Genomic DNA, 14,915 nt, shown 5'->3' on the forward strand with positions numbered 1-14,915 from the left:
GGCATGCGAAGCGCATGCGCGAAAACCCAGAACTTGCAATTCGTCAAGAATCCACGTGACAGATCCTCCGCATCCCCGGAAGATGGGCCACTGCGGGTGGAGAGTTGCGCTATTTGCCCAACTTCCGCCTGTTGAATGCCTGTGAAATTCTTACGCCTGGTAAAAGCAGGCGTAAGGCCTGCTTTTAGCAGCATAAGATTTTTAATAAATAGAAAAATAAAATCATTTATACATTTAAAACTTGTCCAATAAGGTACGTTTATTTCCGGGTTCGAATCCGGCCTCGGGCGACTGTCTGTGTGGAGTTTGCACATTCTCCCCGTGTTTGCGTGGGTTTTCTCCGGGTGCTCCGGTTTCCTCCCACAGTCCAAAGATGTGCGGGTTAGGTTGATTGGCTATGATAAATTGACCCTTAGTGTTAGGGGGATTAAATACGTGGGGTTACAGGGATAGGGTGGGATATGTGTTGGTGTAGGGGTTACGGGGATCGGGTGGGATATGTGTCGGTGCAGGCTCGATGGGCTGAAATGGCCTCTATCTGCACTGTGGGGTTTCTGTGATTCTGTGATGGTACGTTTATTTCTAGCCCCGTTAAAACATTAAAAAATTCAATTTTCATTTAAAATATTTAATTAAATGGCATTTTAATTAATTTTAAATATGTAATTTAAAAAAAATGTATTTAATGTGTTCGTGTATTTTTTAAGTGGTCCCCATTAATACTTATGGGAGTTCAGTATGTACGGAACCCTTCTTTTATTGGTTGGGCCGGCCCACGTGATCCCGGGGCAGTTGTGAACCGCATGCGCCCCTGGGATACGTGGGCCTTTGTCTGCGCGTACCCGGAGAGGCCCAGGATCACAAGCCTCCATACCTCCCGGACCACCAGGTAAATGCGTAGATTTTTTTTTAACAGGTTGGAGGCATCCACCCACGGGAAGCCTCTGATTGCAAATTTTGGGCCAATGTTGATCAAGCTAATTTATTGATACCTTTACTCTTCATGCCTCTGCAAAAAATCTGAGTTAGTATCAATATAAAACTACCCGAGATATCAAGAGATAAATAGGTACAAATCTATTAATGTTTTATACATATAGGCATACTATTTAAATAGAGTATTTCCACTTCTTTGCAAACACCAAAATAAAAATAAGTTACTGCATCTCAAAAATATGTAGCTTGACTTCAAAAATATATAGCTTGATTCTATTAACCCCTCCTCACCCCCAACACTTATAAAATCCTGTTTTAGGAGCAAAAAGAAGCAGCATTGGAGAGTCATGAGTGTTTTACCTGTTTTTTCTAATAGTGATCCATCAGAAAAAAACATTTTGTATCAATGACAATTTAACTTATTAATGCAACTCACTACTGTTTTAAAGATTAGACAGACTGTAATCAGATACACCCGTCTCACCCACTTTCAATAGGATTTACTGACAGAGAAAGCCTTTTAGGAAATTTGGTTGGGGAAAAAAACAGCAATAATGAAATTCTGAAGTTACTGAAATGACATGTTGGCAGTAACTGATTCAAAGCAGGCCCAGATTCAGGAAACCTCTCTCCAAGTGACATTCTGAGGTTCCTGAAAGGAAAAGTTCTTTTACTGTTAGATGAATAGAGCTAGAAAATAAATCCACCATTTCCAACAGTAAATAAAGCAATCATTATTTCAGAAAGGCAGGCAAATTATTACCTTTTATAAGATATGGGTGATTACAGCACTTCCTGAGCTCCATCATGGTGTTTACCAGGTTAGGCACATTTGCCTGACCAGCCCCTTTGGACAGGAAGGCAAAGTTTCTTTCCAGGATTGCACGATAGTATTTCTTCTGAATATTGGTTAGTTCTACTTCAATAATAGTCTCCTCTTTAGGAGCCAGCTTCTTTTCCACATCCTCCTTTAAACGCCGCAGCATCATGGGCTTCAATATCGCCTGAAGCTTTTGCACCTTAAAGAAAATCATGTGCGTAGTTATGTGATGAATAGTTTTTGTTTATATGCATAGACTGGGATGGACAAGAGCTTACAACTAGAATTGCATCCAACTGAAATCAAACAGAGATCTTAAGAACAATATTATATATGTAATGAACTATGGATCTAAATGTATTAAAAAGGCGAACCATTGGACAAGGGGGGGGGGGGAAGATTAACACAAAGCATAGCAGCTAACTCTGAAAATGGACTGCTTTATACTATAAAGTATCTGCTGAATAAATATACTGACTCAATAGATCTGCCTGTGTAATAAGCATTTAAGACATTTCTTCCTGTTTGAATATATCTTTTTTTTACATTACTGTCAATCACCTGTGATTAATATAGGACTTAAAATTAATTTTCATAGTGCATTACAGCATACTATTCATGATCATTTGGTCAGCGGTGGCCTTTACTGTATCCTCTCAATCTGGTAATGTTTGCAGATTGAGTCACACAGGAAATTTATTTTGTCATCAGCCTAATCCACACATGCAAGTCAAATCTAATTAAAGTACATTTCAAAACGTTATTCCCCAACACTATAGAGTCGTCAGACGAAGTAGCACCTCCAAGTAGGGGTGGTCAGATTCACTACTATGTGGGTGTCTCTTTCACTGAACATTCAACTCATACTTATGGCTCCAGTAACTGTTCTGTACACAGCAGTGGCCACGCCCTGCACCTCGACCTTGTCTGGTGCTCCAGGACAGGTGACAGTGTCTATCATCAGTGCATGAAGATTACAGCTACAATCATGGAGGATGAAATGGGGTCCAGCTATTCAACTGAAAAACAGGAATGGTGCTACATGCATTGCAATGTAAGATACACCTAGGATATCAATCCTGACACGTATAAACTGGTGACTACTGCATCCAGACACACCCTAGTCATTTGAAATTTTCTGCAACTCCAGCACAACAGTTACTCCACTTAAGTTTACCCATACTTAGAGGAGGAGCCAAAAAAAACCTGCTTCTTCCCTATCTGGTCCCTACTGCATCCAACAAGTCAGCTTAAATCATAGCAAATTTCAAACAACCACTCACCATTACAACATGGAACATAGACACTAGTCAGAAGTCAGACCACTAGTCATCCAGAATATCACCCTGGCTTAATTTTGAGAACTAACCAACCACAAGAGTGATATTCTATTCTGGCCTTAAGTGAAGCCTGATTAGCCAATGTAAGATCAGCTCAGAGATCAACAATGACCACATGATCTTCTGGATTGGCAAACAAAATTCAAGTATCAAGTGTTTAGGCTTCAACTGCCATCCCCCACGGAGTTAACTTCAGTTTGACATATGGACTACATCAAAAGAAATTTACTTTTGTAGCACTTTATCACTAACAATGTCAAACTTGTTCAAGCAATTTGATATAATTTTTTAAAACAAGTGTGAAAATGCAGAGATAGATGATTTAAAACAAATAAGTATTTTTTTTTCCATTTGGATAGGGTAAATGTTTCAAGGGGTATGATTACCATTTTTTCCCCAATAAATGATGATTTTTTAAACCACACAATATATTAAAGAATAAACCGAAAGGTAACCCTAATCCTAGAGCTACATTGCTGTTTTATTTTGTGTCGGCATCACTCGTAAACCAAACAATATTCAAGATTTAACCCTTTTTAAAAAAAAATTCTAAAACAGATATGGCTAATTGTTCTGACGAAAGGTCATCGACCTGAAACTTTCATTGTTTATCTCTCCACAGATGCTGCCTGATCTGCTGAGTATTTGCAGCATTTTCTGTTTTTATTTCAGATTTCCAGCATCAGCAGTATATTGCTTTTGTATGGCTAATTGTTCATTCTGTTCATAATAATCACATTAATATTACTCCAGAATAACCACAGTACAGTACTACTCTATAATAACCACAATACACAATGCATTTATCAAATGAAGACAAATAGACAATTAGTGAAGTTTGCTGGCATTTAACAGACTCCTGCAATGGTCCACATAAACTTGACAGGTTTTATTTTTAAGTTATGAGACTGTATCGTACCATCAAAAATTAAATAATCCAGTCTATTGCCCTTAATCAATGCTAGAATTAAAGGATGCATTGTTTCTCATACCTGTGCTTCACTCTTTAGATCTCCAAATTCCTGCATGAATGTGGTTTCTGATGAGAAACGTAGGGGCTCCAGGAAGTGAAGCAAACTGAACAGCTCCTCCACGGTGTTCTGTAGAGGAGTTCCCGTGAGAAGCACCTTGTGTTCCTGGATTCAAATAGAAATATTTGTACTTTTTCATCCTGTTTCTTGAGTCACCGATCAGTAAAATAGAATTCAGCTTCTTCCCTTCCCCACTACTTTTTCTCAAGTTGGAATCTCACATCCATACCATCCCTCCTCAGGGAGGAGGAAGGGTGATGCTGCACAGTCACCTCCTCGAATATCAATGCTGCTGGTGATCTTGACATGCAGATTTCATTAGTGTCGCCCTGGCTGAAGCAGTTTGGTTATTTTGTTAAAAGGGATGATTTAAAAAAAATTCTCTCTTTTCTGTCAGTCATTTAGATAATGCAGTAAAGATGAATGGCCCAAACTAGCCCAACTGATTCAGTCACCAAAAGAGATGTGCAGTGGCAGCATTAGTGGTTTAATAAAAATATTTTGTTTCATTCCTTTTGGGAGTCTAAACTATTGTCTATAAGATGTTATGTTTAATATGAATGAACAATTCTCAAGAGCTGGAAGCTTCTGACGGAACATTTTAATTTGGGTACCAGCTACAAGACAAACTAAACATGACTTCTTAAAATCCCACTTATCCACCTTATTAGGCAACACTCAATTATTTAATAGCTATGCTTAATAATTGGCAGAAAGCAACACAAAATAATCAGGGTAAAACATCACAGGCACGAACTAAATTGCCCAGAACTGCTGCTGTTGTAAAACAATACATTATCAGCTATTATACAACATGCTGCGTTTTAATAACATACCAGGTTCATTATTTTCAATCCCTCCAGTAGCTTGCAATTTTTATTCTTCAGTCTGTGGGCTTCATCAATGATCACACAACGCCACTCAATTACATTCAGCTCCGGACAGCCACCCAGGATCATCTCAAAAGTAGTTATCATGGCGTGGAACCTGTATGTTCCCCGAAGGACCCGGCCCTAGGGAGTAAGAACAAAAAATAAAAATCATGGTGATCAACAACCTGCTTTGACATTAGACAAGTGATAAAACAATTTTCCACACATAGCTGGCAACAATCTGTCATTCAATTCACTAATGACCTGAGAAATCATTTTACTGTTACACCCTCCCTCCTAACAAGTGTAATAAAACTACAATGAGCTCTCCAAAAGAATGAACTTCAAGAGAGCCCTTGAAACAGAGTTTTACACAAAATCCTTTTGAGAAATGCTCACAACTACAGTAACTCCCTCACTGAAACACTCTCTGATGGACTCTCCCATAGTCTGACAGAAGAATCTTAAGCATCCAAAATAATCATTGGCTCAGTCTGATCTAAGAGCCAACAAATCCAATGTTTCTGAGGCAGCAAATGAAAGCACAGACAAATGCAAAAGCAAACATTAACAGGAAGGTCCAAGCCTTCATATGACCCATCAGGCACTGGTGCTGTATGCCACTACACTATTTACAGCTTCAATTCTAAAAGTGAAACCATAAAATGTTCACACTTTTTTTTTTAATACATATTTTCCAACATTACAGAATCACAGAATCTACAGTGCAGATAGAGGCCATTTCGGCCCATCGAGCCTGCACCGACACATATCCCACCCTATCCCCGTAACCCCACGTATTTAATCCCCTAACACTAAGGGTCAATTTATCATAGCCAAATCAACCTAACCTGCACATCTTTGGACTGTGGGAGGAAACCGGAGCACCCGGAGGAAACCCACGCAGACACAGGGAGAATGTGCAAACTCCACACAGACAGTCGCCCGAGGCCAGATTTGAACCCAGGTCCCTGGCGCTGTGAGGCAACGGTGCTAACCACTATGCCACCATTACTATGGAGAAGTTTACTAAATTTTAAAATCCTGATGGCGGAGGGAAGGAAAGACCCTTAATGCTCTTATATTTCTTAATGTTCAGTGAATTTGGTGATCAAAGTATGGCTTATTATTGATGGTCAACAGAACCTTTTCCTCTTTTTGCTCCCATTGTCAGCTATGAGCATGGGTCAGATCCAAAGTAAAGCTCCTTTTATATTTCTGCACCCTCTGGTCCAGCTTCACCTACAGACTTGTAAAATTTTGATCACAATCCTAAAATGAACATCGCTTCATTTGAGTGGGTTCAGCAAAGGGCAACTAAAATTTTGGATTAAGTACCAAACTATGAGAAGAGGCTACAGAAACTGGAAATGATTACACTGGAAAAACATAACTTACTGAGTTATTCAAGAATCTAGGCTAGTATTTGGTGATCAAAGTATGGCTTATTATTGATGGTCAACAGAACCTTTTCCTCTTTTTGCTCCCATTGTCAGCTATGAGCATGAGTCAGATCCAAAGTAAAGCTCTTTTTATATTTCCGCACCCTCTGGTCCAGCTTCAAATATGTAATAACATATTTGACCTAGTCAGAAACCCTACGTACAAGGGCACAAACTCAAATTTCAGAAGACAGCAGATAGCTTGGATTTATAATGACACAAAATTTGCGATCGGAGGCCTCCGCGGAACCTGTAAAAAATCTACGAATTTACCTGGTGGCCCGGGGAGGTCTGGAGACTTGCGATCCTGGGCCTCTCCGGGTACACGTGGGCAGAGGCCCACGTATCCCAGGGGAGCATGCGGTTCGCAAGTGCCCCATGGATCACGTGGGCCGGCCCAACCAATAAAAGGAGGGAATTCCCATTCATACTTATTGGAGTTCCATACGTACGGAACTCCCATAAGAATGAATGGGGAATCACTTAAAAAATACACGAACACATGAAATAAATTTTTTAAAATACATATTTAAAATGCCTTTTAATTAAATATTTTAAACAAAAATTTAATTTTGGGGGGAAAAATGTATGTTTTAATGGGGCTAAAAATAAACTTACCTTACATGGTTTTTAATGTACAAATGAGTGATAACATTTTCTTTTTTTTAAACTCTTATGCTGGTAAAAGCAGGCCGTATGATTTTCACGGGCATTCAGCGGGTGGAAGTTGGGCAAGTAGCACAACTCGCCACCTGCAGAGGCCCTTCTCCCGGGGATGCGGAGTATCCGTCAAGAAGATTCTTGAGATGGCAAGTTCTGGGTTTTAGCGCATGCGGGCGTGTACGCACCTCGTATGCACCCGTAGGGGTCACAAAATACGGCCCAATGACTTTACACAAAGAATGGTGACTACATGGAACATACTGCCAAGGGTGACAGTGGATGCAGACTGTACCAGCAAAACCCAATAGGGAACTGGTAATTATTTGCTAGTAACTGAAGAGAAAGAAATAAAATAGCATTTCACGATCTGAGGACGTCTAAAGCGCAGCCAATTAAGTACTTTTGAAGTGTAGTCACTGTTGTAATGTAAAGGAATAGTGGAGTAGTGTAGGGTACTTTTCCAACTTTAGAGCCAACCACATGGACCTCAAAAGGTTTCTTCCGGTTCTGTACATTTTTATGTCCTATATTAGCACCTTCTACTGTGCTGATGTTGAGAATGGAACTATTAGCATCAGCCAGCCTTGTGGCATCTCTGAGTGAGGCTGCCACTTTATTACCATTATGTTGAATTATGTGACGTTGTGGGCTGTCATTTCGGTCACTCGAAACTGGGGTGAGATTGATCCTTCTCATTTTAATTATGACCTTTGGATAAGTTGCCTCTCTTAGATAACTACAATCAGGTTGGGCTAGAGCAAGACAGGTCCCAGAAATTGCTGTCAAAATAACAATTAGGCTAATAGTGCTCGCTATTATTTATGTACAAATACCACAGCAACTTCAGACGAGGGCAAATGCACAATTAAACATGAAAATCAAAAAGTTGCTGTTGGACATGCACTGCTCTGCTGTTAGCTTCGCGAAATATGCAGCTCGCTGTCTGCCTTCCCATTCGAATGCATTGAGCAGCGTGAAGTTTCTGTACTTGTACATATGAAGTAAACGCGCCACAGAACGTTAAGTCAAGTTATTTCAATTCTATGTACCCTTTTAACGATGTGACAAGTGTTAATTACTGCCAGTCAACCTCTCTGGCACTGAAAATTCACTATTACAAGTGTGGAGTTTCATTTCTTCAGGTTTTAATTATTGTTGGAGGTTTTTTTTTTAATTAAAATTTTAAAAACTTTTTTTTAACTTTTTCTTTTTGTCCCTTTTTTCTCTCTCAAGCCAATCTTTCTTTCCTTCTCTTTATTTCTCTTTCTGTATCCAATTTGACATTGAATTCACCATTCTAAGTTACACTTTCTTCTCAGTCTTTGCGCTGTTAATTTCAGAATTCTCCAATCTGATTGTTAAGGAGATACACAGTTGTTTGCCCTGTTCACTCAGGTCCCAGATGCCTTGTAGATGGCACGGTGTCGTTTCCATCTATCACTTACAGCAACATGCAGGGCAAAATACTGTCAACATTAAACGGGCAAGGACAAGTCTAACTAACAGCGGGTGCTGTTCATTGGCCTGCCACAGCAATTTTTGAGCCATCACTCCTTGTGTAACAGCATCAAAAATACACCATCAACGGCTCTATTAATACTTGAACCATCATAATCTTGTTTTATCCTAAATACTATTTTTTTTTAAATTTCCAGCTCAGTAGAGATGAGACAGAGTCTCGTAACAACATATGATTATTACAGACACTGGCTAATTAGGATGCTCACAACTGTCACAACATTTCATTGCTTCTGTCAATTACAAAGGAGCAACAGTAACCCTTAATTACATACATGCTCTGTTTAATTTCAACAAACACAATACCCGTGTTCAGATCGATCTTAGGCTGTTGGCTCCCGTAGCCTGGGTTTCCTGCAGCCGGTGGCCAGATCAATATAAACCCAGCAGATATTATTAGACCAGTGAACAAGAGGAATCAGTCTCCACTTGGATTTAGCACCAACCACTGTTTTAATGCTGGGCAGTGTTGCACTGGCAGCAGTGTGCTCTGCAAGGACTTTCAGGACACCAACTGTGATTTCATCATAACGAAACATGAAGAAAGTCTGAACACTGTATGCATCATCTGTTTAAGGTGTCTTGATACGTTTGCTTTGCTGATGTGCAGCGGCCATTTTTTTTTTTAATACAGGAAACTTTGTGTTATCCGGAGGCTAAGTGTCCGGCAAGCTCGAGCCACCAGCAAAAATCAGGAGCCGTTTTGTTAGGCTTTTTTTCTTCTCGTGGCTTTTTTTTTCAACAGTCAGGCTGTGGAAAGTCTCTCTGAAGCTGTTGCTAAGCGACAGAGATGCTTCCAAGGTACGGCCGACTGTTTAGAAGCTGTTGCTAAGCAACAGTGTTTGTTGCCAGATACGGAGCTGAAAAGCTCCGTATGCTTCAACATTAACGCTGGTGTGTCCGGCAGTTTTGAGGGAACGGCAACAGCTCGGTCCCGTCGGTGCCGGATATCACAAAGTTTCCTGTAGCTCCAATGCACATGTACAAACTGTAGAATGCCCTTTGCCTCCAGTTCAGAGGAAATCGGCAGTGGGACTGCATTATAAGTTCAGAAGAGTAGCACTCTTTGGCTGGTCGTTCTGTAGTCTAAAAGGACCCAGATTGCTCAGCATCAGAAAACATCAGATTGCTCTAGATTTTTAACATGAAAATAAAAACAAATTCAGGAGATGTGTTGTGGACTGTATTATTTGAGGAAAAACCCAGAACCAAGCTTCCTGGATAAAAATAATGCCTTAAACTGAATTTATTTAGTAGATTAAGTCAAAATGGTGGGAAGAGTGAACTGTACTTTCGATGTAGAAAGAGCACCAATCTGGGTTGACCTGAAATTGGACTGTTGGTCGCATTGAGCCAAAACCCAAAGTCACTAAGCTCAGGCTCATCAAAACGTTTGAATTACAGAATGTTAACTTGTAGCAGCGTCTTCATTTCACCACCAAAGGTTAGAAAGGATTAATGACTATTCTAGATTCAATGGTAGGTTGTTTGCTTGCTTATCTTTATGTTCTCTGATCAGTACTTTTTCTTTTAAAAATTCATCCATTTACAGAAGCATTGAAAAGATTCCAATGGAGACAAATGAAGCAAAAACAGCCAGCCAAGTCAAACAAAATGAAATATAAATGGAATACTTGACTGTCTAGATAGTATAAAATCAGCTGATTCTACTGAAGAAATGATAGTACCTCTGAGTCCCGGAAGTACATTTCATACTGTTGAATCATCTGTCTACTGATCATACTGCCATGATAAACGATGACGTTCAGGTCTGTCCATGTGCGAAATTCTCTTTCCCAGTTTGCAATTGTAGACAAAGGTGCAATGATAAGAAAAGGACCATGGATGCCAGTCAGACAAATTTCATCAAGGAATGTAATAGACTGGATGGTCTTGCCTAAACCCATTTCATCAGCAAGAATGCAGTTTTGCCTGGAATTGAGAAATGGTTACCTTTATACGGTGTTCTTGCATATCAAACAAAATATTTTAAGCATTATATATGCTTAAACACAAAACCATAAGCAAAATTATTTACATAAGCAACTGTGGTGAGGTGTACTGTAATGCAGAATATTCCTTGAACAGGTAGATATACATCTATATATATAAAGCGGTTCTGTCCGTCATTCCGTCTGTCTGTATTGAATAAACTCGAAAGTTATGGAGCGTACCTACACGTGTGTTACATCGAAAGAAAGCTTACGATTCCAGAACCGTCATAAGCGTATTTACTTTTCGGTCGGACTAAAATTGTTCGCGCGTTATGCAAAAAACCTTCAAAATTAAACTCATTATCTGCTAATTAGCATTGATTGACTGACGTCAAGGTCGACCAATCCTGTGCCGTCACGATTGACCAATCCTACAGTTCAGTCGCCTGATGGTTGGCCAATCGCTGCGTCTGTGGGCGGGACTAATGCTTTTCAACTCAGGCATCGGGCAGCCATTGCTTCACTACTTCCAGCTCAAAATCTGCTAATCCAGCTTCGAAAAAGTTAGTATCTCTTTTAAAAATAACATAACATTTACCAAAAACGTTTTATAAGTACTTTCACTTTCATCTTTGAAGCTATTAAAAGGTAGAAATGTTGCCCGGCAGCAGATTCACACAGGGACCGACAGACAGGCCCCAAAGCCTGGGACTCGATTTAAACCGCCCGGCCCAAAACAGCCCTGGCAAAGCCGGGCTCCCCCAGCTAGTATAAATTTTAACACCGCACTGGTGTTTATTAAATGAAGTTATATCTCGATAAACTCAATTAGTTTGCCAAAAATGATTATAGCGGCATTAAGATTTCTACACAATATATTAAAGTAAGAGCTGGGATGTGCCACAAAACTCTGCTAAGCAGATAATACTGGGGAAAGGTAGCAAAATGGGGCCATTTTCAGATTTTGAAAGCTATTTGAATTGAGCACTGAAGAGCTTCAAAAAAAACTTCCCAAATTAAGTAAAATCACAGAAAAATGTTTAGATTTCTGTGAGAAATTAATGTAAAGTGATGTTGTATGCGAAGCTAAGCACTGGACAAGAATAAACTATTATGGACACATTTTTCAATATTCCATAATCATAGACCTGCTTCAACCAATTTTTTAAAATTCCAGATTTATTTCAAGGAGGAAAAAACTGACATTGCTCCCTGCTCCCTGAACCCTGAAGGTAGTCAATCACAAACTGAAGAATATCCATCTAACAGTCTACAATATTTAACCTGATTTGTTATACTCCAGATAAAATTCCCATGGTTCCCACAAGACCAGAGCCATACTGTTCCATTGAATATTTTATCATCTATGCCTGCACTGCCTTCTAATGTTTGATCCAAAGAGTCATGCATCTCCTTTCATTGGAGCCTATTTCATAACATAAAATAGGGAAATATTAGGACAAAGTATATTGCACTTAGTCCAAGGGTGCCAGCACATTTAAGCAAAATGAATTTCAGAGACATTTGCAGTGAATGCAATAACTTAAATTTCAAGCAAATTTAAATGTGCAAATAGAGTAAAAAGTTTCCTAATATACAGTATCTGCTGTTCAGTGGAATGGATGTTTTCTCTGAACTCAGCAATTTGTTAATTTTGTGCTCACGCTCTCTAGTTCTGTGAATAACAAACAAACCCTGTGATACATCAGAACATGGCAAATCTCTGCATGGAACTCAGAGCAAACCAACATAAGAAATTGTAAACATTGCAGTAAATTAATGTGATAAACAGCAGTCAGCACAAGACAAGAGCACTGTGAATCCTTAGGAGAAACTGCAGCTGTGGAAAGTCGCTATTAGAAACAAAAGGATTACAACAATCATTGTGCAAGTACCCATGCCAATGTTAAGCACATCTTCAATTATACCCACAATTACAAGTGACATTCCATAACCTGCAACCTGAATTTCTCCAATTAAACTGAATCAAATTTTCTTACATTTGTGCAGTACTACAAGCAGAAAAACAGAGTTTAACAGCCTATTTTAAATGTCCCAATATTGCATCTGATCGTCTCGTTTATGGTGGCCAGGCAAATGCTTTCATTGGGATATAATGAAAAATGCAAGTCTTCCATGTGGAAGAATTTTCTCCATGTTCTTGGTCACATAAAATTTCAATGAGTTAATTAAAATAAAAATTGCGTGTTCTTCGGACTTCAATCTTACCTGTTATACCAGTTGAAAAGGAGCCAATTGACTCCTTCCAATTGGTACTCCCTGAGCTCATTACCAATCTTGTATTCCCTGGATTGTCCAAGCTTCTTCCAAACAGTGGCAGGAGGTCGTTCCTTTGATAAGAAAGATGTGAAAATAAAGCAGAAATTAAGGTGCAAAAAGCAGAGCATCAAGGGAAATATATTCTAACAAGGTTATTAAATGTTGCCTTTTCTGCTTAGGGCTCTAAATCTTCTTGCAGGGTGCAGAGGAGATTTACAAGGATGTTGCCAGGACTGGAGAATTTTAGCTATGAGGAAAGATTGGATAGGCTGGAGTTGTTTTCTTTGGAACAGAGGAGGCTGAGGAGAGATTTAATTAAGGTGCATAAAATTATGAGGGGCCCGGATAGAAAGGACCTATTTCCCTTAGCAGAGGTCAATAACCAGGGGGCATAGATTTAAAGTAATTGGTAGAAGGATTAGAGGGGAGTTGAGGAGAACTTTTTTCACCCAGAGGGTGGTGGGGTTCTGCAACTCACTCCCTGCAAGGGTGGTAGAGGCAGAAACCCTCATCACATTTAAAAAGTACTTGGATATGCACTTGAAGTGCTGTAACCTACTAGGATACGGACCAAGAGCTGGAAAGTGGGATTAAACTAGATAGCTCTTTTTCGGCCTCCTTCTGTGCCGTAAATTTCTATGATTCTTGGCATTAAATAGTTTACAATATACAATAAACTTCTGTTTAAATTTTGTACTAGAATGCTCATTCAGTTACGTCGAATGGGCAATCAAAGCCACCAAACAAAGAGCAGTACAACACAAAAATACTACACACTCTAATTATTAGTGCTTGCTACAAGTTTAGACTCAGCTGTAGACACCGTCTCAATGGTATCAATCGCTCTCGTAAGGGGATCCACGTCCCTTACATTCTAGAATTGACTCTCACTGCCCAATGTCTACCTAGACGATACCGTAACTCGGGTTGTAACAATCCGTCCCCCTTGACATACAAACTGGATACAGTAAACTCGCACATGCCCCAATATGCACTCGTCCAACCTTTTAATAAGTGGAACTGATGCACAATCTGCAAAGACGATGATGAATCAAGAAGCTGGTTTATTTGGGTGAATAGATGTTACTGAACAAAAGTAGCAATTCCAGTCTTTTTTAAACTTCTTCTGGAATGCTTCTTGTAACACAAAACAGAAACATGCAATACGCAGTTTTTGCTTTATTTTATTTTCAGTCAGTTTCTGGCTGGGAAAATTGATCTTGATTGCAATTATATCTTAAATGCCAGCTCAATGCAAGATCCACTTTCTCGCATGTGTAAAATAGACTAGTCCTGCCTCGTCTCCAACTCACAGGATGACAGTGCAACGCATTGGCTGTCAATAGGTACTCTGCAAGCTGATGGGCCAGTATCCTTTCTTTTTCTTGTATTCTTATTTACTCATTCATTCCCTCACACCTAGGCCCACATTGCAGCATTTCAGTATACCACACGGTTAACAAAAATTTTATAAATTTTATAACTTTTTTTTTTTTAAAAAGGATGTGTGCCTTTAAAAACATTTTTTTAATCTTCATGTGGTGTCTGATCCATCAACATGCTTACGGTCTATTTCAAAAAGATTTAATTCTCCTTTTGGAAAACAAAAACACTGCACTAACATCTTGTTAAACGTTTAATGCGTGGTCCCTGCTCCTCCTGGGAGGTTTCAATTATCTACCACATGCCTCGGTCTCTAAACTGAGCCCACAATCTTCTGAATCAAAGGCCAGAATGTTACCACTAAGCCAAGGCTGACACTTTACAAAGAGTGCATATACAATACTGGGATTAATTCCAATCTTTAAAACAGTGGAAGATACTTGAGTAATATAAAGTTCAAGCAGGAATTTCCACTTTGAATGTTTTCTCAGCATCTGCTAATCAGCATTATAGCTTCAGATTGTTCACTCACCATACGCTTTAGGGAAGGCTTTGCTTGCTGCAGTCGTTCAAACTCCTCAATCTTTCCTTGATCTACATCTTCTCTAAGCTCCCAGGTACTATCCTCATATGGCAGTGAACACCATTTAACCAAATAGTAAACAACAGCCTACATTAAAAGAACAATGTGTTTAC

General features: G+C 39.4%; 1 protein-coding gene across 10 annotated transcripts in view; it reads right to left on the reverse strand.

Annotated features, from left to right (window-relative positions):
• Positions 1 to 14,915, reverse strand: part of chd9 (chromodomain helicase DNA binding protein 9) — a 278,889-nt gene that overhangs the window by 99,906 nt on the left and 164,068 nt on the right. For all 10 annotated transcript variants that reach the window (XM_085991433.1, XM_085991432.1, XM_085991439.1 and 7 more), the window contains 6 exons: positions 14,752 to 14,889; positions 12,786 to 12,907; positions 10,311 to 10,554; positions 4,964 to 5,140; positions 4,089 to 4,232; positions 1,700 to 1,955 (listed from right to left, as the gene is read on the reverse strand). In XM_085991433.1, the coding sequence (XP_085847559.1) occupies positions 1,700 to 1,955; positions 4,089 to 4,232; positions 4,964 to 5,140; positions 10,311 to 10,554; positions 12,786 to 12,907; positions 14,752 to 14,889 (1,081 nt within the window). The remainder of the gene's footprint in view (positions 1 to 1,699; positions 1,956 to 4,088; positions 4,233 to 4,963; positions 5,141 to 10,310; positions 10,555 to 12,785; positions 12,908 to 14,751; positions 14,890 to 14,915) is intronic.

This window comes from Somniosus microcephalus, chromosome 6, assembly GCF_052327205.1.
Source record: "Somniosus microcephalus isolate GS21.2 chromosome 6, FLI_Smic_1.0, whole genome shotgun sequence".
Lineage (NCBI taxonomy): Eukaryota > Metazoa > Chordata > Chondrichthyes > Squaliformes > Somniosidae > Somniosus > Somniosus microcephalus.